Source organism: Marmota monax, unplaced genomic scaffold, assembly GCF_021218885.2.
Source record: "Marmota monax isolate L192 unplaced genomic scaffold, Marmota_monax_Labrador192_F-V1.1 WCK01_AAM20220418_F8-fsc00051, whole genome shotgun sequence".
Classification (NCBI taxonomy): Eukaryota; Metazoa; Chordata; class Mammalia; order Rodentia; family Sciuridae; genus Marmota; species Marmota monax.
Window position 1 is genome coordinate 16,657,240 of NW_026695202.1, and position 22,633 is coordinate 16,679,872.

Consider the following 22,633-nt stretch of genomic DNA (forward strand, 5'->3'; position numbering starts at 1 on the left):
AGGGGTGGTCAGAACCTCGGGGCTGTAAAGGGGAGAAAAGCAACACCTCTCACCTGTGTTTGGCCGCGGAGCTGATCAGAGCCAAAGGACAGGAAGTGGGAGCAGGGCAGTCCTGTGTGCGAGGTGGGTGGACTGGTGCACCCTGCTGCGGCAGGCCCAGCCTCTTTCTTTGGCTCCAGCTGTGGACCCTCGGGACATGAGCAGGGCAGAACAGTGCTGGACCACCTTCCGTCTGTCCTGCCTAGGCTCTTCTCATAGACATCGGGCTGGGTCAGCTCACCATCACTCCTCAAGTGGGAAGCAGGCCCCCGGCAGATCTCCCCCTCATCGACTTCTGCAGCCCTCCTGAAGCAGATGTGGCTTTGGGATCTGCAAGCAGACCCCTGATCGACCTCACCACGAACACTCCAGATGTGAACAGAAACAGCGTGTCAAAAAACAGTGTGTCAAAACCTTTGCAGGCCGAGGGACAGGTGAGAAGTGGCAGGTGATTCCTGCTGGCTTCAGCCTGGTTTGGTTCCTCGCCCCAGGGCATGGCATGGTGGCCCTGAGGCTTCTTGCTTGGCCTGAGCTTCTTGAAGTTCACCCTCTGATGCTGAGTGGTGAACTCCTGCCAGGCCTTGGGGGCAGGGGTCATGTTCCCAACTCCACACCCCCCTGGTGTGCGGAGCTGGGAAGAAGCATGAGTATGTGAGGGCCTGGGGTCAGTGTGTGTGGGCTTAGATGTGATGGTCGAGGTTTCCTTTAAGTGGACCTGAACCGGGTGATCCAGGGGGCTGAGTTGTTGGCCTGCCCAGGGCAGCTCCGCTCACCTTGTTGTCTCTGCCCTTCCAGCTGATCGACCTGGGCTCCCCTCTGGTCCAGCTGAGCCCTGAGGCTGACAAGGAGAATGTGGACTCACCGCTTCTCAAGTTCTGATACAGCAAGGTCCTTGCCTTTAGTCTTTGTTGAAAGAACAGTCGTGAAGTGGCTTTTGAAACAAGTTTTAGAAGAAATTGCATTTGACTTAAGACAATTTTTTTAAAAACCCAAAGTACACTCACTGCAGCGGGCAGGGTAAGGGACCAGGGCTGTGGAGTGTGGCCTGGGTCTCTTCCACAGCTCCCTCCTCCCTGTTCCCACTAGACTATGGTATAACATCTAAATTAAGGATTTTTATTGAACTTTTTTTGTAAAATAGCAAGCCACTATTTTAAAAGTCAAAAGTTTGTATGAAAAATTATATGTATTAAAGGTTACCTTGATTTTCAAATGTGTAGCTATTTCATTACTCCAGTCACTGTAAAATCTGGATTGTCCAGACTTTAATGCTTTTATAAAAGAAATCTACAAAATTTATCATGAATAAAAATTGGTATAAATGCAGAGCCAGCCTCGTCTTCACAGGTGCCTGGTCTGGACAGACTGGGAACCCGCGCTGTAGTGGGCACCTGAATGTGAAGGCAGTGGACCCTGCTGGCTGAGGCCTCCAGGCCGGGTGCTGGGGCGGACCCCCAGCCTGCTCTTACCAAGGGCACCAGGGCACCTGAGCCCGCACTGCAGCTCCCGGAAGCCCCAGCACCGTGTGCCCCTCGGGCTGCTGCTGCTGACGGCCCACCCTTTACCTGCGCGGTTCCACGGGCAAGGACTGCAGGTTCCCTCCACCTGATGGCCTCACTGGCTCTCCTGTTCTGATGACTAGCTGAAGTCACTGATTTGTGCACATCTAGTTCCATGAAGATTTTGCCTAGTGGCTGCACAGCTGACAGAAAGTGAGTAACTGGGGCCACCCCAGTGTCCCCTGGTCAGCCTCAGCCTCCGCCCCAGAGAAGGCACTCGACATCAGTTGAAGACTAAGCACTAGGCACTCAGGGAGGTGCCAAGGGCTTCAGCTTCAGGAGGTCCAACTCCTGAGATCTTTATTTCACTAATTTTGTGGAACACAGGTCTCATTTCCATCTCTGAAATCCACATACCACACACTGCTGTCCCCAGGTAGCACGTGGGGTACTGCTACAGTACAAAGTAGTGAATATACAGTGTGTGACGGCAGAGTCTCAAGGGCACCACGTTTCAGCAGCATGCTGAAGCTGAAAGCCCTTTTGGCTTAGGCAGAAAAACTGGGAGTTGCCTACCATTAACTTACCAAGCTGCCACTCCCCAATAAGGGGTATCCTGGTCCTCTAGACAGAGACCAAACTAATGATGCCAGCACGACCACGGCCTCACTCTGTGCCCCTCAGTCTGCCCAAGGTCAGGGTCAGATAATGGCTTTCCGCATCCCTGGGAAGTGCAGGATCAAACTGCTGCCCATGTGACCCAGGTTTTTGTTTTCCCTCCTGTCTTGTGCTCACCCTGCATCTCCTGGCACCTCCTGGCACCAGTGCTATGACTCTTCAGACTCTTCTTGGGAATGGGTTTTCAGAACCTCCCTCACCTACCCTCATCCCTAAAACTATTCTCTCAGGAAAGCTATCAACTCTAGTTAGTAAGAAGCCACATTTAAGCATTTGTGTCCTTTATTGGGCTTTTAAGAAAAACAGAATTTCATTGCCAACTTTTGGTATGTTTGTTATTGATCAGATGTAACACGACTGGCGTTGCTGGGCACAGTGGCTCACATCTATAATCTAGCAACTGGGGAAGCTGAGGCAGGAGGATCAGAAACTCCATGCCAGACTTATCAACGACTATCTCAAAAAAGAAGAAAAAGGGCTGGGGCTGTTGAGCACCCCTGAGTTTAATCCCCAGCACCAACACAAAACAGAAAAGAAAACAAAAACCCAAAACAAAGACCTACGTGCATTATCTCCCCTGCATTTGCGTAACCACGGTTCAAATCCTATACAAATCAATTTAGTGGCTTACACAAGCAATTCTTTTCTTGGGGGCCGCGGGTACCAGGGTGCCAGGATTGAACTCAAGGGCACTCGACCACTGAGCCACTTCCCTAGTCCTTTTTTTTTTTTTTTTTTTTGGTAAGCACTGAGTTGTTTAGCGCCTCGCTTTTGCAGAGGCTGGCTTTTAACTCGCAATCCTCCTGCCTCAGCTTCTCGAGCTGCTGGAATTAGAGGCATGCGCCACCGCGACCGGTTTACACTAGCAATTCTTAGAAAATAAAATCACAGTACCTGACATTCTAAGGCATTCTGAGAAGCCTTCCTTACCCTTAGTTGTCCGCGTAGTATCTGTGTGTTCTTGGCCTCCGTGAAGTGTCAATGTGGACTCAGGCTGGAAAAGCCGAGTCGCTGGTGTCAAGAACGCCAGTACTCTGCATCTGCAGGAGTAGCCTCTGACGTCAAACCAGATCCCACCTGAGCGCCGTGCCACGGGCATTTGAGCTCCGCGGGGCAGCTCCTGGAAGCCCCAGCACCGCGTGCCCCCGCAGGCGGCTGCAACTGCAGAGGACGGTCCACCCTTTCACCTGCGCGGTTCCACGGGCAAGGACTGCAGGTTCCCTCCATCTGCAAGGCCTCACTAGCTCGCCTGGTCCTGTCCATGGCCTCCTTCCTGGCCGGCGGGCGCCCACGAGGCAGCGCGAGCGCATCCCGAGGACCGCGCCGCTCGCAACGAGCCGTGCGTACAGAACTCCAGGTCCTCAGGGTCCGTGCGGCGCACCAAGACGCCGGGCGCGGAGCCGCGGAAGGGCGGAACGCCAGGCGCCGAGCGCGCGTTTCCGACCGGGCCGCGAACGCCAACGCCAACGCAGTGGCCTGGGGCGGCTTCCGGCGCGGCGGCTGCCCGGGCTGCGGGCGGCAGTTGGGTGACGGGCTGATGCTGGCGGCGCGGCACGTCGTGTGCGCCCTGTCCGGCGGCGTGGACAGCGCGGTGGCCGCGCTGCTGCTGAGGCGGAGAGGTGAGGTGGCCGTGCGCCCTGCGGCCGGGGACGCCCGGGGCAGCGGGACGGGGTCGCCTCGGGTCAGCAAGCCCGCGCGGGTCGGCGGCGGACGGCGGCCGCTCTGGAGGCCTGGTGCGGCGTCCACCCGGCCGGACGCGCCTGCGTCCTCTCCCGGCCTCCGCGCGAGCCGGGCAGGTGCTGGGGGTCCTCGGCGGGGCCTTGCTCGGACGCGCTGGCGCGGCTCGCTGCGAGCCCCTCCGGCGTCGGCACTGGGAATGCGGAGGTGCGTGCGAAGCTCCTGGACGGTGGAACCCGGGGACTGGGACAGCCCAGCACATGCGAGGTCCTGGAGGTCAGCAGTCGCGCTGCAGGGAAGGAAGGCTTGCCCTTCACGGGAACCAAGGCAGGCGCCTTACAGGTGGACCACTGAACTGAGAGGGAAGAGGAGTGGCTTTTCACTCCGCAGAGAACTGCAGGCCTGGGCACTTAGCTGCCCCGCAGAAGCACAGATGGGCAAAGTGCTGGCTTGGTCTGGCCAGAGGAGGGCGGGAGCGTTGAGCCCTGATCTTGGAAGATCATGGAAGTTGTTACACTTACTGGGGACGTTAGGCCAAGCTGAGGAGGCAATTCAGAGTTCTTGAGGGTTTCCAAGGAGGAGCAGGACTAGGTGTTTGAGCGGATGTGGAAAACTGGGGTGATTGCCCAGATCCAACTACTTCAAAAAGATGAACCCTCTGTGTCTAGACCGGGCATCTGCACCTTCTAGCCTTGGATTTTCCTGCGTGGAGGGGGCTGGTGGATGTTGAGAAAAACAATGGTCCTCTCATTTTGGTATTGAGGATTTTCAGTGTTTATCCTGTTGTGTGTGCCCTGGAAAGTCAGGGGGGCCCATCCTCCAGTGTGAGTGGGTCGAGCAGGCAGATGAGGCCACAGGTGGAGTGGAGTTTAAAGCTCCGTGTAGTTTATTTATCCTTTTCAGCTCCCATTATGTGCCAGGCATTGTACTAGAGCCGGGGACACAGGCTTGAACTAGGCAGTCTCTTCCTTGAGCTCCCTGTTTTGGTGAGTGGCAAGAGAACTAACAGCTGGGCCCAGGGTGGCAAATTCTGTGATGGAAGTTGCATCATGCTTCTGGATGCAGAGTGAGGGCCTTGTGGGCGTGCATTTTCACTTTGGCAAGGATGTGTCAACAGACCCCTGGTTTGGGAGGTTAGATTTTAGATAGGAGTGTCCCCAAAAGCTCACGTGTGAAACAATGGAAAGAAGATTAGAGATGAAGTGATTGGGTTATGAGAGCCTTAACCTAATCAGTGCATTAAGCTCTTATAGCAGGCAGGTGGGGTGTGGCTGGAGGAGGTGGTCATTGGGCGCATGCCTTTGGGGTTTATATTTTGTCCATGGTGAGGAGAGCCTCTCTGCTTCTTGGTGGCCATGTCCCCTCTGCCATGATATTCCGCCTCACCTTTAGCCCAGAGCAATGGAGTCAACTATCTATGGACTGAGACCTCTGAAACCATGAGCCCCCAATTAAAGTTTTCCTCCATCAATTGTTCTTGTTAAGTCTTTTGGTTACAGCAAAGAAAAAGCTAAAACAGGGATACTATCTTAAGCCTTTTTTAACACAAATACCCTGTCTTTCCTTATATTCAGCCTTTCAAAAGAAACATTGCTCAATACAGGGTAGGCAGCTGGATAGTTACTAAGATGGTGTGAGGCTAATGTCAACCTTTCTGATATTTGGCATAAGGTATATAGGTAGTAAAACCCTTATAATAAAATGCCCAGGTTATTTATTTAGTTTAGTTTAGTTTTTGGTGCTGGGGATTGAATTCAGGCCTCATGCATGCTAAGCATGAGTTCTATCATTAAGCTATGCCTTATATAAAGGCATATATTTTGGATACATAAAATATCCAAAATTTTACTTGTACTTATCTGGTAACTTAGAATTTAAGCCTTACTTAGCAGCTGGAAATAACTTTTGAAATGAGCTTAGTTTTCCAATAACTGAATGGCAGTTTATATTTGGAGTGAAAAATTTGAGTGCTACATGACCTTTGGATCCTTGAGCACAAATTTGCTAAGTCCCTCCTATGAGCTAGGTGCCATGCCTCTACATGGGTGGAGACAAAGATAAAGAGAAAATCCCATCTTGAGCACCTGAGCACTCGGGCAGCCAGTCTTAGTCCCTAATGTGTTGTGATGAGGGGCTTTTACAAAGTGAGTGAGCGTTGGAGTAAACCCAAGTCCTCATGGGAAGCCCAGACAGCTCGGGCCACATTGTGCTGGGAGCTTTTTTATCCAAGGTTGATCTGTACATTCTCCAAGTGACCTTCTTCCCTCGCCCAGGTTACCAGGTGACAGGGGTGTTCATGAAAAACTGGGACTCACTGGATGAACATGGCGTGTGCGCTGCTGACCGGGACTGCGAGGATGCTTACAGGGTCTGCCAGGTCTTAGACATCCCTTTCCACCAGGTGTCCTATGTGAAGGAGTATTGGAATGAAGTGTTCAGGTGAGTTCAGCGTGTAGCACACAGGAGTCTTCCCACTCCCTGTGGATCCTCTGCCACTGTCGGCCAGACACAAGGGTGTGCAGTGCAGGACCCACATTAGCCATGATGCTGCAGACTGTGGGAGCCCTCAGTTGGCCTTGGGGACCTCTGTACCCCTGCTGCTCTTGTTCTTGTTATTTTGCCACCTGCCAGAAGTCTCTTTAAAGCCTGTGTGAACCTTGGCATGTTTCTGCTGCTGAGTTGGGATGAGGGGAAGGCTGAGCTCGTCCTGGAAGGTGCTGTCATGTGTCCTGACAGCCCAGTAGTTGGGAGGCTCAGAGAAGAGTCATGTGACAGACTGCCCTGTGCCTTTTGGAAACAGGAAAGAAAAGACAGAAGCTTTATAAAATCTAATACAGTCCCAGCGGTGATTGCTTACTGCATACTCAGGACTGTGCTACCTCTGGGAACGTTGTATACCAGGCCTTGTTGTATGGGACTTTGCAATCCAGTTGGGAGATGTTGTCCTTAGTGAGGAGTGGCATGTCGGAAAGTGCCCAGGTTGGGAGAAGGGAAGTGTGCTGTGTGGAGTGGGTCAGGAAGGCATCGTGGAGGAGGCTTGAAAACAACCAAGTAGAGAAGACACCATGTGGGCACCAAAGCAGCAGTGAAGGGACAGAGGGGGCCCAGCTTGGCTCAGGAGCATTGCACGTTTGGCTCCTCCTTGCGGCTAGTCTGTGGTGAAGTCTGATGATGCTCAGTGCCAGGTAGCCATCAGTGGCATCCGAGACAGGCCACATGGACAGTGTGGGTTGCCCTTGCCTCAGTGGGCTTCAGTCTTGATTCTGCTGCTTGGGCAACTTTGGGCAATTTACTTGATTGTTCTAAGCCTCAGTTTTCTCATGTTAAAATAAGGACAATGCTAATACCTCCAAGGGGTATTAAGTGAGATTATATACAAAGTTCTAGCACAGTACGTTTTTATTGTTCGGCGAGTACACAGCCAAGTCTAGGATAAATTATGGAAGACCAGAGGCAGAGCAGCTAAGGAATTACTGCCCCTAAAATCTCCCACACATGATGTGGGAGAGGAAAGTGAAGGCTGGCTGCTCAGAGCCCAGAGGACAAGTCTATTGGACAGCAGATGCAGGCCAGCACAGCACTGGGCACTTGCTAAACACAACTGGAACCTGGGTAAGTTCTGATCCAGGGGTTCTTAGGGTCTTTGGGAAGCAGTGTGATGAATGGCACCTGGAGGAGGCCAGAGAGAGGAGGAGCCAGTGCTGGGTTCAGATCAAGTCCACATGGGCTGGACACTGACTGGAGTTCCTGAGTCCTTGGGGTCTCAGGTGATGGCAAGAAGCCCAGGTGAGTCTGAACTTCTTCCTGCAGTGCTGCATTTCACAGCATCTACATGTGGTTTTGCAGGCTAGCTGACCTCTAACAGGCCAGACAGGCGTAGTGGGTACTGCAGCAGATTGAGAGCAGAGCTGGGATTGAAGCCCCACTATCCAGGCCAGTGTGCACCTCTGTATCTCCAGGTGCCTCACTGACCCTAGGGTGCTGCTCACTAGGGACTGACATGGCCCCATGAGAGTATCTGTGCACCCACCTCTGAGCTCCCCTCCAGCAGTGGCCAGGCTGCCCTCTGCCTCGCTGCTCTGGGGTAGCCAAAACTGTGCTCATTGAGCTTTGTTCTGAAAACACTCTCAAGCTTAGTAATTTCTTCTGATTTCTTTGGTTCAAAGACCCACTTGGCCTGGGAGGGTCTAAGTAAATCATTCTTTAATCCCCTTCTCCTCCTGTCCGCACAGGGGTGAGGTCTCTTTCCCATGGAAGAGCTGCCTCCCTCCATTGCTTTTGTTAGTGCCCCTGATGTGCCTCCCTCCTCTGTCAGGAAATGGTCAAATGTTAAACTTTTTCAACAGTGTCTGTGAAATAGGAAGTTTATTGGGTTTGTGAACATACAGAGAGACGTGCATCTGGGTAATTTACAATTTAATGAACTTCTTCACAACTTTCAACGATTAGAAACAGTAGAAAGAGTGTAATAATATCAAGTATTATCACAAATCTGAAACCAGATCAGTTTTATAACACCGAGGGGGCAGGTAGAAAAGTTAGACTTTGCCTGCTGCTGTTGGTGATGCACAGGTGACCTGTGATCCCATGTAGGTCACTCTGTCTTCATAATGCATCCTTTTTGGTAAGTATCATTTTTTAAACCTATTAGGTTAAATGGGGAAATTATCACACATACTAAAAATATACCCTATTATAAACTTCTGAAATAGGCATGGAGTGACTTCTGAGACTGGCATTCTTTCCATGTCTTGTGGGTGATGCCTGGGCAGTCTGTTAAGATGGAAATTCACCAGATTAGGACAACTGGATGCGCTTCAGCACCCAGGAGTTTCCTAGTCCTCTGAAAGGTTTCCGTGGCATATTTGTCCAGTGACTTGGGTCCCCAGCCTGGGATTGCAGAATCGAGCATCGAGTTCTGTAACTCTCAAGATCTCATTCCTGCTGTGACTCACATGTCCTATGTTGGAGGAGTCCTGGGGAGCAGGAGTGCAGCGCCTTGTCTCCCCATCCCTGGCTGTGCAGGAGGCAGGTGGCACCTGAGCCACAGCAGCAGGGACACACCTGTTCTTCATCTAGGCTTGTCAGTCGTCGCAGCATCAGATGGCAAGTGCAGGGGCTCTGAACAAAACGTTGGATGAAAACACAGGAAGTGTTTTGGTACCAAAGCTCCCTGTTGAAGAAAGTTCCTGTGTGGGTAGGGCAAGGACAAAGTCCACACTAAATTACTGAGTCTGCTGTTTTTTGTTTTGTTTTGTTTTTAAGAATTATTTTGCTCTTAGAGCTGAAGTGCTTTTCTTTTATTCCAGTGATTTTTTGAATGAGTATGAAAGAGGAAGGACTCCTAATCCCGACATAGTCTGCAACAAGCATATCAAGTTCAGCTGCTTTTTCCGTTATGCTGTGGGTAATCTTGGTAAGAAATATGGGATTTTTCCATATGTTATAAGATTTTCTTAGCTAAGCCAGGCACAGTGGTACATGCCTGTAATCCAGCAGCTCGGGAGGCTGAGACAGGAGGTTTGTGAGTTCAAAGCCAGCCTCAGCAATTTAGCGAGGCCCTGTCTCTAAATAAAATATGAAAAAGGGCTGGGGATGTGGCTCAGTGGTTGAAGGCCCCTGGATTCAATCCCTGGTTTAAAAAAAGAAAGATTTTTCAGAGCTGAGACAGAAGCCAAAACTTTATGAGCAGTTTCATTTTCTAGGAGGAAAAGAAGCAGGGAAACTGGAGTTGTGCTGTATCTCACTGCGTGAGAAGGAGGTTTCTGGTGAGGTGCACATGATGGGAGGACAGGGTATTTCCCCATGGGCCACTCACACATGAGGACAGGCTGCTGACATCCCAAGGAAAGATGTATTGGGTTCCTGGCCAAAGGGCTGGAAGGTGACAGTGCCTCAGGGGAGGAGGAGATTCTTGTAAGTCATAATTGATGATAGTGGATCATCAGCCACCTTGATGAGGTATCATCAGAAAGAAAAGGCTGTGAAAAACGCCAGTAGGTGAACCTGTACATGTGTCCAGAGGCTTTGAACCTTGGAAAGATGCCGAAGATGACAAAGCTATTAAAAAAAAAGCTTGGCCCAGAAAGAAGAGCACAAGAAAGCACCAGGCCTGGTGCCCGGGGACCTGTGTGCCATTGCACCATGCTGGCACAGGGAAGACTCTTTAAACCAGGATCCAAAGCAGTGCAGAGAGTGCCACCCATAGAGGATACCCAGCCTTTCCAATAAAGTTGTCTCTAGGTCCAGCTGAGCTGTGACTAGGTGGCCTGCAGAACTTACAGGCCCTGATCCTACATGGCTCCCTGTTGCAGTGTCTCCTCCTTCCTAGGGCCATGAACCCCACCTGAAGCTCAGTTCTGCTCAAGGCAGCTCTGGTTCTAGATGCGAGTGTACTTAGGGGGAGCTTCTGGAGCCCAAATTCATGGCTCAGGAAACTTGGGTTTAGTCATCCCTCTCCATAGTCCTACTGAGACCTTTGCTCTTGCTTCCAAAAGGGAGGCTGTGCTTTTTCCTGAGGATGGGCCCGTGTTCTGCCTGACTCTGGTCCTCGGCCCCTGTTCTTCTATGGGTTTGAAGCCATCTTACCAATCTATGCTGGAAGCCCACTCCTGCTGCCAGCTGATGACTACCCTGCGCATTGAATCTGCAGATTTTTCTCTGTTCCTGAATCTCCCCTTCTTGATTCTGTCTGTGTATTTGACACCCGTCCCAATTGTTGGGACTTCCTGGTGCTGAATCACTTAGAAGTCCTTTTGGTAGCTAGCTGTTCCTGTCCTCTTCCTTAGGGTTACCATCATGATCTTCTGCAGTTCTCAGTCTGCTCTGCCTCACTGATGCTTGCCTGCCTGCCTGCATGGCCTCGAAACAGGGCAGGTGTAATCGTGTGCCCCTGTTCAGTAGCATCAGCACTTTTAGCAGTGACATGGATGAGGATCAAGTAGCACTCAGACGCAAGGTGTCAGTGACCTAAGGCTGAGTCGATGGTGATGAAAAGTTGACTTGCCGCATTAGGAGTTAAAAGAAAAGGCAACAAAGAGAGAAACCAAGAAGTCCTAAATCTCAAGGCCGGACTCACCAAAAGCCTGGCACGCGGTGGATGTGGGTGCAGTTTGCTGACAAGGCTCAGCGAGCAGTCCTGGCACCAGGCGGGGAAGAGCTGGATTGGTCACCACTCGCATGCTGTCCTGGCACCAGGCTGGGAAGAGCTGGCTTGGTCACCACTCACATGCAGAAGATCCTAGGTCTTAGTTGCTTCCAGTTGACGAATACAACAGAGTCTGTTGTCCAAGCCAGTGTAGACTGAGCTGGTGGGGCAGGGAGAAGAGGCCTCCACAGTCTGCCCTGGTCAGGTCCCACCTGCTATCCAGAAAAAATGACATGCTGATAGAGTGTGGGCTGATTTTCATTCCCTGTGTGTGTGAAAATGTCCTCTGATGAACTCTTGAGATCACTCGGGTCACCACAGCAGTGGTCAAGTGGATGCTCACGAGGATTGAGGATTGTATTCCTGTGTGGCATTCAGAGAGCAGGGCTGGTATTCACAGAGAGAGGTTTCTCTGGGAGCAGGTGTGACGGCGAGCCAGACAGGAGTGCTGGCCTCTGGGATGCGAGCTCCCTGGGCAGAGTGCTCTAGAGCCCTGTGTGTGTTGCTTGGCTTACTTTGGAAGGAGCTCCTTCAGTGCCCACTTCCATGTCTGAATTAACTGCACAGACAGCATAACGGGGAAGAAACACGAGAAGCCTTCTGACATGTTAGGGCTTCTCCCAGAGGAACCCTGCGGGTCTTGGCTGCATAAGTGGTTGTTCTTGAAGGATGCAAGATTCCAAGTGGATTTTTATTTTTTTATTTTCATTTATTTATTTATTTTTATTTATTTTTTAATTTAATTTTTTAAAAAAATTTTTTATTTTTTTTAAATTTTTATTTATTTTTTAATGTTTGAATTATTTAAATTTAATTAATTAATCTATCTATCTATCTATTTATTTATTTTACCAAGTGGGTTTTTCCTCTGTTGGAAAATGAAGTCAAGATGTAATGTGTGTTCCTAAAGGTCCTTTCCCAGTAGTTCATGTGCATCAGGCAGCTCTCAGCCTCCTGAGTCACCTTGAGCTTTGCACGGAGTGTTCTGGCTACTCAGGGTGGAATCAGGTTCACTGCACCCCCTGGCATGAAGCCTCGCGATACTGAAGAGTTAGAATTTCCACACAGTGAAAGGGTCAACACTAAAGTCTACTTTGGTAGTTTCTGTTGACTTTTTTTGCATTATGTAGACAGAAGAAATTGAATATGTTGTACGGTCCATCACAGTGACAATAATTACTTATGTTTATTAAAGAAAATTTAAGATGACTGAAGAAAGAGGGGAAGTGCTATCCAGACTTCACTCCCACAGTGAAGGGAGCAAACCTGTGGTGCTTCATCTTTTTCTGTTCTTCAGAAATTGCAGGTTGTAGTATCATATACCCTTCTGTTTCACAGTGTCATGGGCATTCTCTTTGTCTCGATCTGTAAGTGCCACTGCACTACAGCTGAGGCATCATCCTCCTGGTGCTGAACACTTTTTAAGGAATTGAAATGAGGTGTTATTTTCGGGGGGATTGTTTTTGAGGTGCTGCAGATCGAAACTGATGCACTTTACTATGAGCTACACCCCCAGCCCTGTTTTAGATTTTTAATTGAGACAGGGTCACTAAGTTACTGAGACTGGCCTTGAACTTGCAGTCCTTTCACAGCTTCCTGAGTAGCTGGGGTCACAGGTGTGTCACTATGCGGCTGAAATGAACTTTTTGAGTTTAAATCTGTGTATGTGGGATTATTTCCTTAAACTAGAATGAATGGCTTGACACTTTTGAGAGGCTCTTGAAGACATATTATCATGTGTGGCAAGGTTGGATCAGCAGCCCACTTGGCCCAGTCCCCACAGGCCGCCGCATAGGACTGCGCGTCTGCGGGCTTCTTTCATCACCTTGGCTCATGTTGACCGAGGCCAGTGAATTGGAGTCTCACATTGAGTCTCACATGTGTTTGAAAACACATCCTTGTGGTTTTATTTTTTTTTTAATACAGTTATTTTACTGTATTAATTTTTATGTGGTGCTGAGGATGGAACCCAGTGCCTCCCACATGCTAGGTGAGCGCTCCACCACTGAGCCCCAGCCCACTTCCTTGTGTTTTTAAAACTTCCCAGGAGCAGATGCTGTTGCCACAGGCCACTACGCAAGAACTTCACTGGAGGATGAAGAAGTCTTTCAACAGAAGCATATTAAGAGGCCAGAAGGGCTTTTCAGAAATCGATTTGAAGTTAGAAATCGTAAGTTCATGTGCCCAGGCCAGAACTTAATTCTTTGTGAAAAAAGCAAAATATTTTGAAGAATGTCAGGAGTTGGGTCTGAGTATGCCGCCATCTGGCTCTCTCTGCGCTCTAAATTAACTGGTTGGTTTTGGGTTCATATTTGAAAAGGTGCAGTTGCCAACAGAGTCACTTCCCTGGGGGCCAGTAAGAGATATCCCAAACAGGTGGCAGAGCAAGGCCTGGGGGAATTAAATTAGAAACTTAGCATCCAATTCTAGACATTGTATGTGGGTCATTTGCATATTCTAGAGCTCAGCGGGGAAAACTTTTGACTTTAGTCATGAGGTACCACGTTTTAACCAACCAAAACCCAAAACCGAAGCTTTCTTTGTATCAGGGTTTGCAACTCAAGACTGGGTGTGACCCAAGTTCAGGGAGCAGGCACCTTGGGCAGGTCTGGAGCCATCTTGAGCCTGTGCACAGTGTGTGTTCAGAGTGGTTTATAAATGTCAGGGAAAAAAAGTTTCACTTTTGGGGAAAGTCAGGAGCGAGACTGAGCAGGAAGCCTCTGGCTTGTGGTGCCGTTTGTTCATTTATGTTAGAAAAGGGGAGTTCGTCTCACTGTCAAGTAAAACACGGGGCTTGGGCTCGCTTCCACAAGGACTTTGGGCTGCAGGCAGTGGTTGGAGGTCAGCATTTCTCCATGTCCGGCAGCCAGCAGCCTACTCCCAGGCACCTGGCTGTCTCTTAGTTCAGCTTTGGTTCCCACCACCCCCTGCATGGGGATTGGGGACCTCTGGAAGAGGGAACACTTTCTACTTTGTGCCTCCTTGCAGTCTGATGAGGTACACCTCTTTTCCCTTATGAGGAATCTGAGGCGTGGTCAAGTCATTGACCGGGCACGGCCAGGTGCAGAGCCTGCTCACTCATCCCTGTCCCATCTGCTGTGCCAGCCATGGAGCCTGTTTTGACAGCAGCAGTGACCAGCAGCAGTCCCGTGCGCTGTGTCTTGGGCGCCAGAGCCTGCTGCAGGGGCTGTCCGACCTGTTTGTTTTCCTTCCTTTCTCGAAGCAGAGGTACTCGGCAGCCTTGCTACCCCTGCCCCGATGGGAAAGCCTGGGCCTTTGTTGGGACGAATGGGAGGCCTCTGTGTTACCTCAGCAGCTGTGTCCACCTGTGGGGCCTCTGTCCCCTTGGCACCCTGGTTCTTACCTACTGGATTCTCACTCCTGGGCACGCTCACCTCGAAAGCCCCAACCCCGGAGCGTGTGACGGAGGCACAGCCTGCTGACTGGGAGCTCCCAGTGGGACTCGCCATCTGTGGATTCCTGGGACCCACAGCTGGGTCATTTCCCGAGCTGAACACATAGGCCTGCATGTCCCCTAGAGAGTTGCTGGCCCTCGTCCAGACCGGGCTCACTTTAGGGCTCTGCCAAGAGCATCGGTACACTATTGGGTCTGCTCAGTAATGCTGCCAAGTCTGTTTCATTGTGTGTGAGGCTTGCCAAGACTTTAGTTCTCTTATTTAGTGGTCCTGGCCTGGCCCCGGTCCTAGGGAGTGGCAGATGGAGGCAGGTGAGAGCCTTGGCCACAGCGCTGGGCTGGCCTGTTCCTCCTGTGCACGCAGCGCGAGCCCAGCTGCTCCCATCCTGCTCCTCTGCAGGATCCATGGGGTTGCCAGCTTCCTTCCTGTAAAAGCACAGGTGTTTAGTTTAGTTTAAAGTAACTCAGAACTAAGAAAATCTTAATTCCTCCCAGTAATTGGAGGCCTTTGCACTCAAAATATTTGACAGAATTTTGTTTTGAAACAGTAAGAAATTGAGACATGAATCTGCTCCCGTCTGTCAGTGGGGCAGGTTTTGTTTGGGCTGGTTGTGGTATTTGGTGCTCACAGTGGGGACAGAGGTCAGGAGACGGGCTGTTTCTGGCTCTGCCTTCTCTGCTGTGTCACTCTGGGATAGAAGCAGAAGCTTCAGTTTTCTGAACATTGGTTTGCTTAACTGTTAAATGGGGACGATTCTACCGCAGGCTAATGTGTGATTGGCGGGTGGAAATGTGAGCCACACAGATACCACACTGCCCACACCGCTGTGCTGACATAAAGCCTGCATGGTTTGGGAGGTGTGTATCTGTCATCCCAGCTGCTTGGGAGGCTGAGGCAGGAGGATGCGAGTTCAAAGCCAGCCTCTGCAACTTACCAAAGCCTTAGCAACTTAGCAAGACCCTGTCTTAAAATAAAAAATAAAAAGGGCTGGGGATGTGGCTCAGTGGTTAAGTGCCCCTGGGGTCAATCCCCAGTACCCCCCCCCCAATAAATAAATAAATAAACGAACAAACAAATAAATAAATAAAGCCCACAGTGTTGCTGAAGCCTATCGTGTGCATGGCAAGCTCTGCCTGTAACCTGGGGTGTTGCTGAGCCCCAGAGGTGAGAGGGTGAAAGGAGAGTGAGGTCATTGTTCTGATGAGTTCCATGGGTTGGGTCCCTGGGTGGGATGGGCAGTCGGTAGCTCCCTTGCTGGAGGGCCAGGGTCACTCATGCCTTTGCACAGCTGCTGAAGTGCTAGCGCTGTTCCTTACGGTGAAATGGAGCATGTTTGGGAAACAACACAGCAGCTGTGAGGTCAGTGTGGCCTCCAGACAGGGCCCTTGAGCAGGAAGCGGGTGTGGCCCAGGAGCGCCCTTTGCTGTCCCACCAGGCACCAGGGTGGGAAGCCAACCTGCTGTTCTCCTGCCCAGATGCCTGTTTGTGGCTGAACTTATTTGGGGCTTGTGTTTTCCCCTTTTCACTTCGTGGTTTTCACAAGCTGTTTTATCTTTGGAACTCTACAGTCTAAATTGTGAACTGGAATAAATGTCCCATAATATAAAATCTGCCTGCCCTGTGTTTTCTTACGGTAGATAAATAAGAGGCGAGAGTCCTCCCCACATGGGCCCCGCTGGCAGCTCCCCCAGTGGTCTGCTGTGGGGTCGGCTTCTGCTCCCACCGTCCAGGGACAAGTGAGCAAAAAGATAGGGCTAAAGGCAAAGTATCATCATTTTCATTCCTGCAATATCTTTTGTTCTTTACTCTTGGCAGCGGTAAAACTTCTCCAAGCAGCTGACAGCTTTAAAGACCAGACCTTCTTTCTCAGCCAGGTTTCCCAGGATGCCCTGAGAAGAACCATCTTCCCTCTAGGGGGATTAACGAAGGATTTTGTAAAGAAAATAGCTGCTGAGAATAGACTCCATCATGTGCTCCAGAAGAAAGAGGTAGGTGTGACAGTTGGCCTCTGACTCAGGCACACCGCATCCACTCTGGCCGCAGCACAGGGTGACGTGGTAGCTGTGGGTTCCCTAACCTGGCCTCCAGCATCAGGCGGAGCCCCTGGGAGCAGGCCTGAGCACTGTGGTGTGCGGCAGAGGCTGCACCGGCTCCCCTCCCTCCCTGGGCCCTCCGATTTGGCAGGAGCCCTGCTGCCGTCTGTACACGAAGCTGCCCTTTCACCCTGGCACATCTCATGCTGCTTTTGTGCCAGGCCCTGTGCTGCTAAAGCCTGAGGAGATGGTGACGGGCAAACAGCTCCATTTCTGCCTTGCCCAAGTTTACAGTTGAGAAAGGGAGAGAGAGATGTGAGATGTGTTGTTGTAAACCTAGCGGGCATCTGTGGCGGAAGGGCTGAGATCCTGCGAGGACCTCTGGGGTGCCGGTTAGCTAGGGGCAGAGGTGCCAAGAAAGGACCCTGGGGAAATCACATGTAACTTCAGGGCAAAGCACAGGTGAGATTAGTGAGAAAATCCACGTGGAGGGAAGAACTTGTGCAAAGGCCCTGGGTAAGGGGGCCGGCGTGATGGCATGAATGGGGTGAAGTCATATGCCAGGGGCTCAGTGGTGAGGCGAGGTTGCTGCAGGGTCAGCCTTCCGAGCCCACAGACCTCCTGACTGCTGAGCCTGCCCTCTTCAGAGGTCAGAGGCGCTTCAGCTGTAGCCACCACTCATGCCTGATTCTCAGGAATGGGTAGCAGGCATCCTCCCCAGAGGACACCCCTTCCCTCTGGCCTTCGCTCCTCTGTTGTTCAGTTTCCAGTAATTGCTCCATGGTGGGAGCGGAGGGCGTTGCTGAGACTCGTGAGGCAGGCCGTACCTTCCTGGGCCCATGTTCTGGAGGGACATGAGCCAAAGCATCAATGCTGACTCCACTTGCCAAGGGAAGTAGCCTCCTCCCGCCTGGCCTCCTGTGCAGGGAACAGCCGGCCCCTGACGAGTCTTCCCTGGCCTCCCTGTTCCCTCTGCTTGGGCCCTAGCCTCGCTCTAGCTCCAGCCCTGCTCCAGTGTCTCCTGAGGGCTGGACTTAGTTCTCTTTCCTGGGGCAGCTCAAGATGTTGTGTAGCACTGGGTAGGCCCTGGGCACATGCAGTGTCTGCATCTAGGGGACCTGGACTCAGCGGCCTGAGACAGACATCCGTGAAGCCCTGAAGCTCTGCTTGCAGGGTGTGCCTGGTGTCTGAGGGCGCTGGAGGAGGCCCTCAGGCCCTGGCCCAGAAGTGTATTTGGTGGGAGGCCGGGGCAGCCCTGGTTTCTCCCTCTCCCTGGCCCAGGCCTCCTAGCACAGGAGACCTCCTGCCATCTGCTCATCTCCTGCCAACTCCTCATCTGCCACCCTCCTCTCGTTTCAGAGCATGGGGATCTGTTTCGTCGGTAAAAGAAACTTTGAGCATTTCATTCTTCAGGTGAGTGTTCTTTGATAGGTTGTGCGGCTGCTCCAGCCCTGGATCTCCATTAGTAATGAGATGTTTGTCTTCCAGTATTTGCAGCCTCGACCTGGGAAATTTATTTCTATTGAGGACAATTCAGTTCTGGGAACACATAAAGGTGAGTTGTAGTCCTGGCCCCTTCCCTAAAGCTCCTCCAGCCATGGGTGCGTGCTGGCTCTGGGAAGTGGGAACAAGGTGGCTTGGTCCCTTCCACCTTTCCAAGGAGTCCCAGAAGGCCTGGGGGCAGGTTTGGGTAAGTGTGGTGGCCCAGGGCAGTCTGTCTGGGGCTGTGTGCACGTTATCATGGTGTCTCCTCCTGAGCTTTGGATTTGACAAAAAGCTGCCACCTAATGGGGGCTTCAGTCTCCGCTGTGAATCAAGTCCCTGTAGGTAGAGTATGTTTCTCACTGAACAAGGAAAATGTGAAACTGTAGAAACTCCACTCTGCTGAAGGAGTTTGGTCATCATAGCTGGATGTGTGGACAGGGTAAGGTGTCCTCTGGCAGGGGTGCTGCCCACATTTGCTGACATTCATGGCGCAGGGCCACTGTGACCTGCACTGGGCTGGGCATAGGGGCACAGGTGCTCACGGTCCTGGTGCAGGGATGGACAGTGTGGGCTGATGGGGATGTGGCCCCTAGGGCAGGACACCGAGGTGAGTCTTGGCCCAGCACAGTCCTGCCCTGGCTGGGAGGATTGGGCCATGCTCTGATGTGGGGGGGTCTCTGAATTGTGCTTTGGAGAACCCCCACTTCCTGTGGAGGGAGAGGCACAGCTGAGCAGGGAGCCCGAGAAATGACATTGCCAGGGACAGAGCTGCCATCTCCCGTAGCAGGCAGCTGGAGGCTCGTGTCTTAAATCTGCGCCTGGTGTGTGGTGGCAGGTCTCGTCAGGTCACCTCTGACTGCATGCATGCATTCCAGAGGAGGCACAGGAGAGCTGGGGACCCTGTGATGGGTGGAGTGGGATGTGGAGAGAGCTGGTCAGCCCTGAAGCAGGTGGTGCGCTCACAGGCCACGCTGGACCTACCTGTAAAAGCTGCAGGCGCACCAGGGCTTAACAGGCAGGGCCACACCTCAGACATCTCACAGGAGCTGGCCCTGCTCCTCATGCCAGGTGAGAGGTGTGGTCTCTGCCACGGTCATAGTCCTTGTGTCCAGCCCAGGGCTGGCTCTGGAGGCTGGAGGATCACGGCTTTTGAGTGGACCCTGGTCACTGCAGCCATGTCTGGGGTCGCCCTGGAGCCACCTGCTGCCTCCACCAGGACCTCCTCCCCGGACCTCACGAGAACCTGTCTGTAGGTTGGTTCCTGTACACCCTGGGCCAGAGAGCTAAGATCAGCGGCCTGAGGGAGCCCTGGTACGTGGTGGAGAAGGACGCTGCCAAGGGTGACGTGCTCGTGGTGAGTGGGGGGCCAGGAGTAGGGCTCGCCTTGGGCACAGGCCTCGCCTACACTCCGCAGCCTCCTGGGGCTGCCCCGGACAGAGGGTCCTGGCCTGGTGGGTACTAGGCTCCTGCTGTGTGCGGGTCACTCTTCAAGTCACTGCATGCTGCTTAGCGGCTCATCTGATTTTATGAACAAGGAGGACACACAGATAAGTGACTGGTGAAGGTCACGTGGAGAGGAGGAGGAAGCCACGGTGCTGCGGTGGTAGGAGCCCGGAGGTCCTCGTGGGGCAGAAACCAGTGGCTGAGCCAGGACAAGCCAGGCTATCTGCCATGCTGGGCCTTGAGCCGTCCCGGCCTTGGCTTGCTGCCCCGGCTGCAGAGCAGAGTTTCTCAAGGGGCATGCATCCCCCACCCCCATGGGGGCCATTGGCAAAGTCTGGAGATGCTTTGGGTTGTCACAGTTTCAGTGTGGGGGCCAAGTCTGCTGGCATCCAGTGGATAAGGCCATGGACATTGCTGAATAGCCTGAGGAGCACAGGACATCCCCCTTGCCTAATAGAAAACTTGCTCTTGCTGTCGTGAATGCTGGGGGCCTTCTCTTGGTGGCAGCTCAAGAGGCCAGGAGACCTCACCTGCCAGCCAAGACACCCCCCTCCAGGAAGAGCTGTGTGTGGGGAGCCTGGCAGGTGGGGGCGGCAGTGAACATTCCCTGGGAGTCTGCTGTGGAGGCCTGTGTGGCCTCAGTACCTGCAGAGGACCCAAGCCCCTGGACCTGGTGCTCCTGGTCCTGCCCTAGGTGTGGGCATGGCCTACTCCTCGGAGAGCCTCAGGGCCGGACCCTGGTGTGAACACAGCCCTGGGCTTGCTCCAGGCCCTGCTTTCCTTGAAAGGCCAGTGGTGTGACTGGCCGATGTCCCTGGAAACAGAAAACCAGTCCTCATAGAGGTGGAGGGCAGGGCCTGGGCTTCAGGGAGGAGAGTGCCTGGACCTGGGCTCAGGTCTCGCCCCCGCCTCTTGTCACCTGCCACATGGCAGGTTCCCTTCCCTCCTGTGCCTTAGCTTCCCCAACTACACAATGGATGATTCAGTGAGACACCAGGGACCAGGCCGCTGCCTGTCACCAGTCTGTGCTCCTTCGCTGTTAGGTGCCAGTGAGGTGGGCTTCGGGCTTCCGGGCTGTCTTCTGAGGGCTAGAAGGCGTCACAGCTTTCACTCCTCCGCAGGCCCCCCGGACAGACCACCCAGCCCTATACCGGGACCTGCTGAGGACCAGCCGTGTGCACTGGATTGCAGAGGAGCCACCTGCCCCCCTGGTCCGGGATAAGATGATGGAGTGCCACTTCCGATTCCGCCACCAGATGGCGCTAGGTGATTAGGTGGGAGGGGCTAGGGAGGCTTCTTGGAGCTGAGGTCCCTGGGGTCAGACTTGGGCCAGAGCCCCTTGGGCAGGAAAGTCCCTCATGTTGAGACGATGTGATCTTTCAAAACTCCCTTGACCTGTGTTTGCCATAGAGGGGCCTGGGGTGAGGGGGGCTGCGCAGATGGTATGTTGTCATGCCCTGCCATGTCTGAAGACTGCTGTCCTACCCTGCCCTGGCAGAGGGGTTTCAAGGCCCCTCTCTCCACCCAGTGCCCTGTGTGCTGACCCTCAATCAGGACGGCACCGTGTGGGTGACTGCTGTGAAGGCTGTGCGGGCCCTCGCCCTGGGGCAGGTGAGTCGGGTGCAGGGGCGGGGGGACTACAGGGACACCCAGCAGGACGGCTGGACAGGCACTCGTCATTGCTATCCACTGTGGTCACGTGCCTGTGGCTCTGCTCTGGAGAGCTGAAGCACTGACCTGGCAGCCCTCCCTGGGCTCCCGCCCTTCAGCCCCACAGGTCCGAGTCGCACTCCCACATTGAGGCTTCTCTTTTGCAGTTTGCCGTGTTCTACAAGGGGGATGAGTGCCTGGGCAGTGGGAAGATCCTGCGCTTGGGGCCGTCGGCCTACACACTCCAGAAGGGCAGGAGCAGAGCCAGAGTGGCTCCTGAGGGTTCCAGTGAGGGACCCAGCAAAGATCCAGGCCCGTGCCCCACACCCTGACAGAAGCCGAGCCACAGGAGGACCCTGTGACAGCAGAGCCTGGGGCTGAGCAGCGTAGCTGGGGCAGGGCAGGGCAGGGCAGTGATGGACTCAGTGCTGCCTGGACCAGGGGCAGCCCCAGGAAGGTGCTGAAACCAGCAACAGAAGCATCCGATGGCCAGTGGGTCAGCCCCGAGGCCCTGTTCAGTCTCCTTCATGCTCACCCCCTGGGACAGTTGCCCTGGAAGAACACTGCAGGGACGGCATTGAATAAAAAGTCCAACTGGGATGAGGAGTCTGACCACTGTGTCCAGGGGCTGGGGGGCCTGGGTGGGCTGTCCAGGGGCTCATCACTGGCAGCTGATGGAATGGAAGGCAGATGGACAGCAAGGGAAGGGCCCGAGAGATGGCCTGGCCTCCCTCTGGGGCCTGAGCTCTATGCCTTGGGAAGGCAGAGAGCCGTCCACCTTAGGTCTGCTGAAGCCCAGAAGTCCACAGGGGAAGCACACAGAGCCCCTTGCCCTGCAGGGCCCACTTCCAGCAGAACCCGGTGCTTTCCTGGTGAGCATGGCTTTGGGCTGCGGGGCTTTAGAAGTCCACGCACAGGGCGTCGGGGAGGCAGCACTTGGGCAGCCTTTGGTGTGGCGCTCTTATGGGTCACTTTCCTCTCTGGGCTCTGGGCCCTGGGCCAGGACCTGGGAGAGGCCTGGGGGCCGAGGGGGCAGATTGTGAGACAGTGCAGGTGGCTGAGACTCGGGGAGAAACCCGTCTTTTTGGGCAAAGAGGAGTGAGGTGGGTCCCAGCGGGGTGAGGACTGGAGAAGCAGCCCAGCACAGGCCCCAGGGCCCCCGGCTGGACACCAGCAGACCCAAGGCCCTGGCTCTGGAGCTGGCACCAACCCCTCAGGGCAGGTGGGACTGGCAGGAACCTGACCAGGCTGCTTCAGGCCTCCAGCCGGCCCAGAGCCCAGCATGACCCAGTGCTGATGCAGGGTTCCCCTGAAATCACTGAGCCACAGGCTCGGGGACACCAGTGAAAGACAGGGGACAGATTACAGCCTTAAGGTGACAGAGCTCACACTAGCAAGGTGGAGCAGTGCTCCTGAGGTGCCCCAGGAGGAAAAGGCAAGTGCTGGCAACCGCAGGGCCCAGTGGAGAGAAGGCCAAGTGTGGACAGGAACCAGGAACGTGAAGAACTGCAGGCGACAGTGTTGAAGTAAAGACAAAAGGACACGCTCAGTGATGAGGCGGAAGGA

General features: G+C 53.3%; 2 protein-coding genes and 1 long non-coding RNA gene across 11 annotated transcripts in view; 2 read left to right on the top strand and 1 right to left on the bottom strand.

Annotated features, from left to right (window-relative positions):
* Nucleotides 1–1,252, top strand: part of Gtse1 (G2 and S-phase expressed 1) — a 26,726-nt gene extending 25,474 nt beyond the window's left edge. For all 4 annotated transcript variants that reach the window (XM_046429460.1, XM_046429461.1, XM_046429463.1 and 1 more), the window contains exons 10-11: nucleotides 246–473; nucleotides 835–1,252. In XM_046429460.1, the coding sequence (XP_046285416.1) occupies nucleotides 246–473; nucleotides 835–918 (312 nt within the window). In that variant the 3' untranslated portion in view covers nucleotides 919–1,252. The remainder of the gene's footprint in view (nucleotides 1–245; nucleotides 474–834) is intronic.
* The window catches only part of LOC124082928 (uncharacterized), a 5,317-nt gene extending 1,679 nt beyond the window's left edge, over nucleotides 1–3,638 (bottom strand). Inside the window, exons 1-2 of one of the 2 annotated variants that reach the window (XR_009225404.1) lie at nucleotides 3,294–3,638; nucleotides 54–3,210 (exon numbers count right to left, since the gene is read on the bottom strand). This is a non-coding gene — a long non-coding RNA (uncharacterized LOC124082928). Of the gene's footprint in view, nucleotides 1–53 lie in introns of both variants that reach the window. The other variant, XR_006848540.2, reaches the window with a different exon arrangement.
* Nucleotides 3,639–3,691: 53 nt separating this feature from the next.
* Trmu (tRNA mitochondrial 2-thiouridylase) lies at nucleotides 3,692–21,667 on the top strand. 5 transcript variants are annotated; one of them, XM_046429465.2, is made up of 11 exons: nucleotides 3,692–3,835; nucleotides 6,167–6,332; nucleotides 9,203–9,309; nucleotides 13,088–13,210; nucleotides 16,272–16,444; nucleotides 17,849–17,902; nucleotides 17,978–18,044; nucleotides 19,228–19,328; nucleotides 20,539–20,683; nucleotides 20,946–21,028; nucleotides 21,235–21,667. In XM_046429465.2, exons 1-11 carry the CDS (start codon nucleotides 3,754–3,756, stop codon nucleotides 21,397–21,399), a joined length of 1,266 nt encoding a protein of 421 aa, XP_046285421.1. In that variant the 5' UTR covers nucleotides 3,692–3,753; the 3' UTR covers nucleotides 21,400–21,667. The 5 variants fall into 5 exon arrangements, with proteins under 5 accessions (XP_046285421.1, XP_058430227.1, XP_046285422.1 ...); XM_046429467.2 differs by lacking the exon at nucleotides 3,692–3,835 and adding an exon at nucleotides 7,532–7,679 and having other exon boundaries at nucleotides 6,204–6,332; nucleotides 16,331–16,444; XM_058574244.1 differs by lacking the exon at nucleotides 20,946–21,028 and having other exon boundaries at nucleotides 21,235–21,401.
* The last annotated feature ends 966 nt before the right edge of the window (nucleotides 21,668–22,633 follow it).

Excerpts from the sequence above, each read along its gene's own strand:
- Trmu (XM_046429465.2), top strand. The coding sequence starts at position 3,754 with ATGCTGGCGGCGCGGCACGTCGTGTGCGCCCTGTCCGGCGGCGTGGAC. Across the intron at positions 20,684-20,945 it reads CCGCCACCAGATGGCGCTAG|TGCCCTGTGTGCTGACCCTC; the intron begins GTGATTAGGTGG and ends CTCTCCACCCAG. Across the intron at positions 21,029-21,234 it reads GGGCCCTCGCCCTGGGGCAG|TTTGCCGTGTTCTACAAGGG; the intron begins GTGAGTCGGGTG and ends TCTCTTTTGCAG.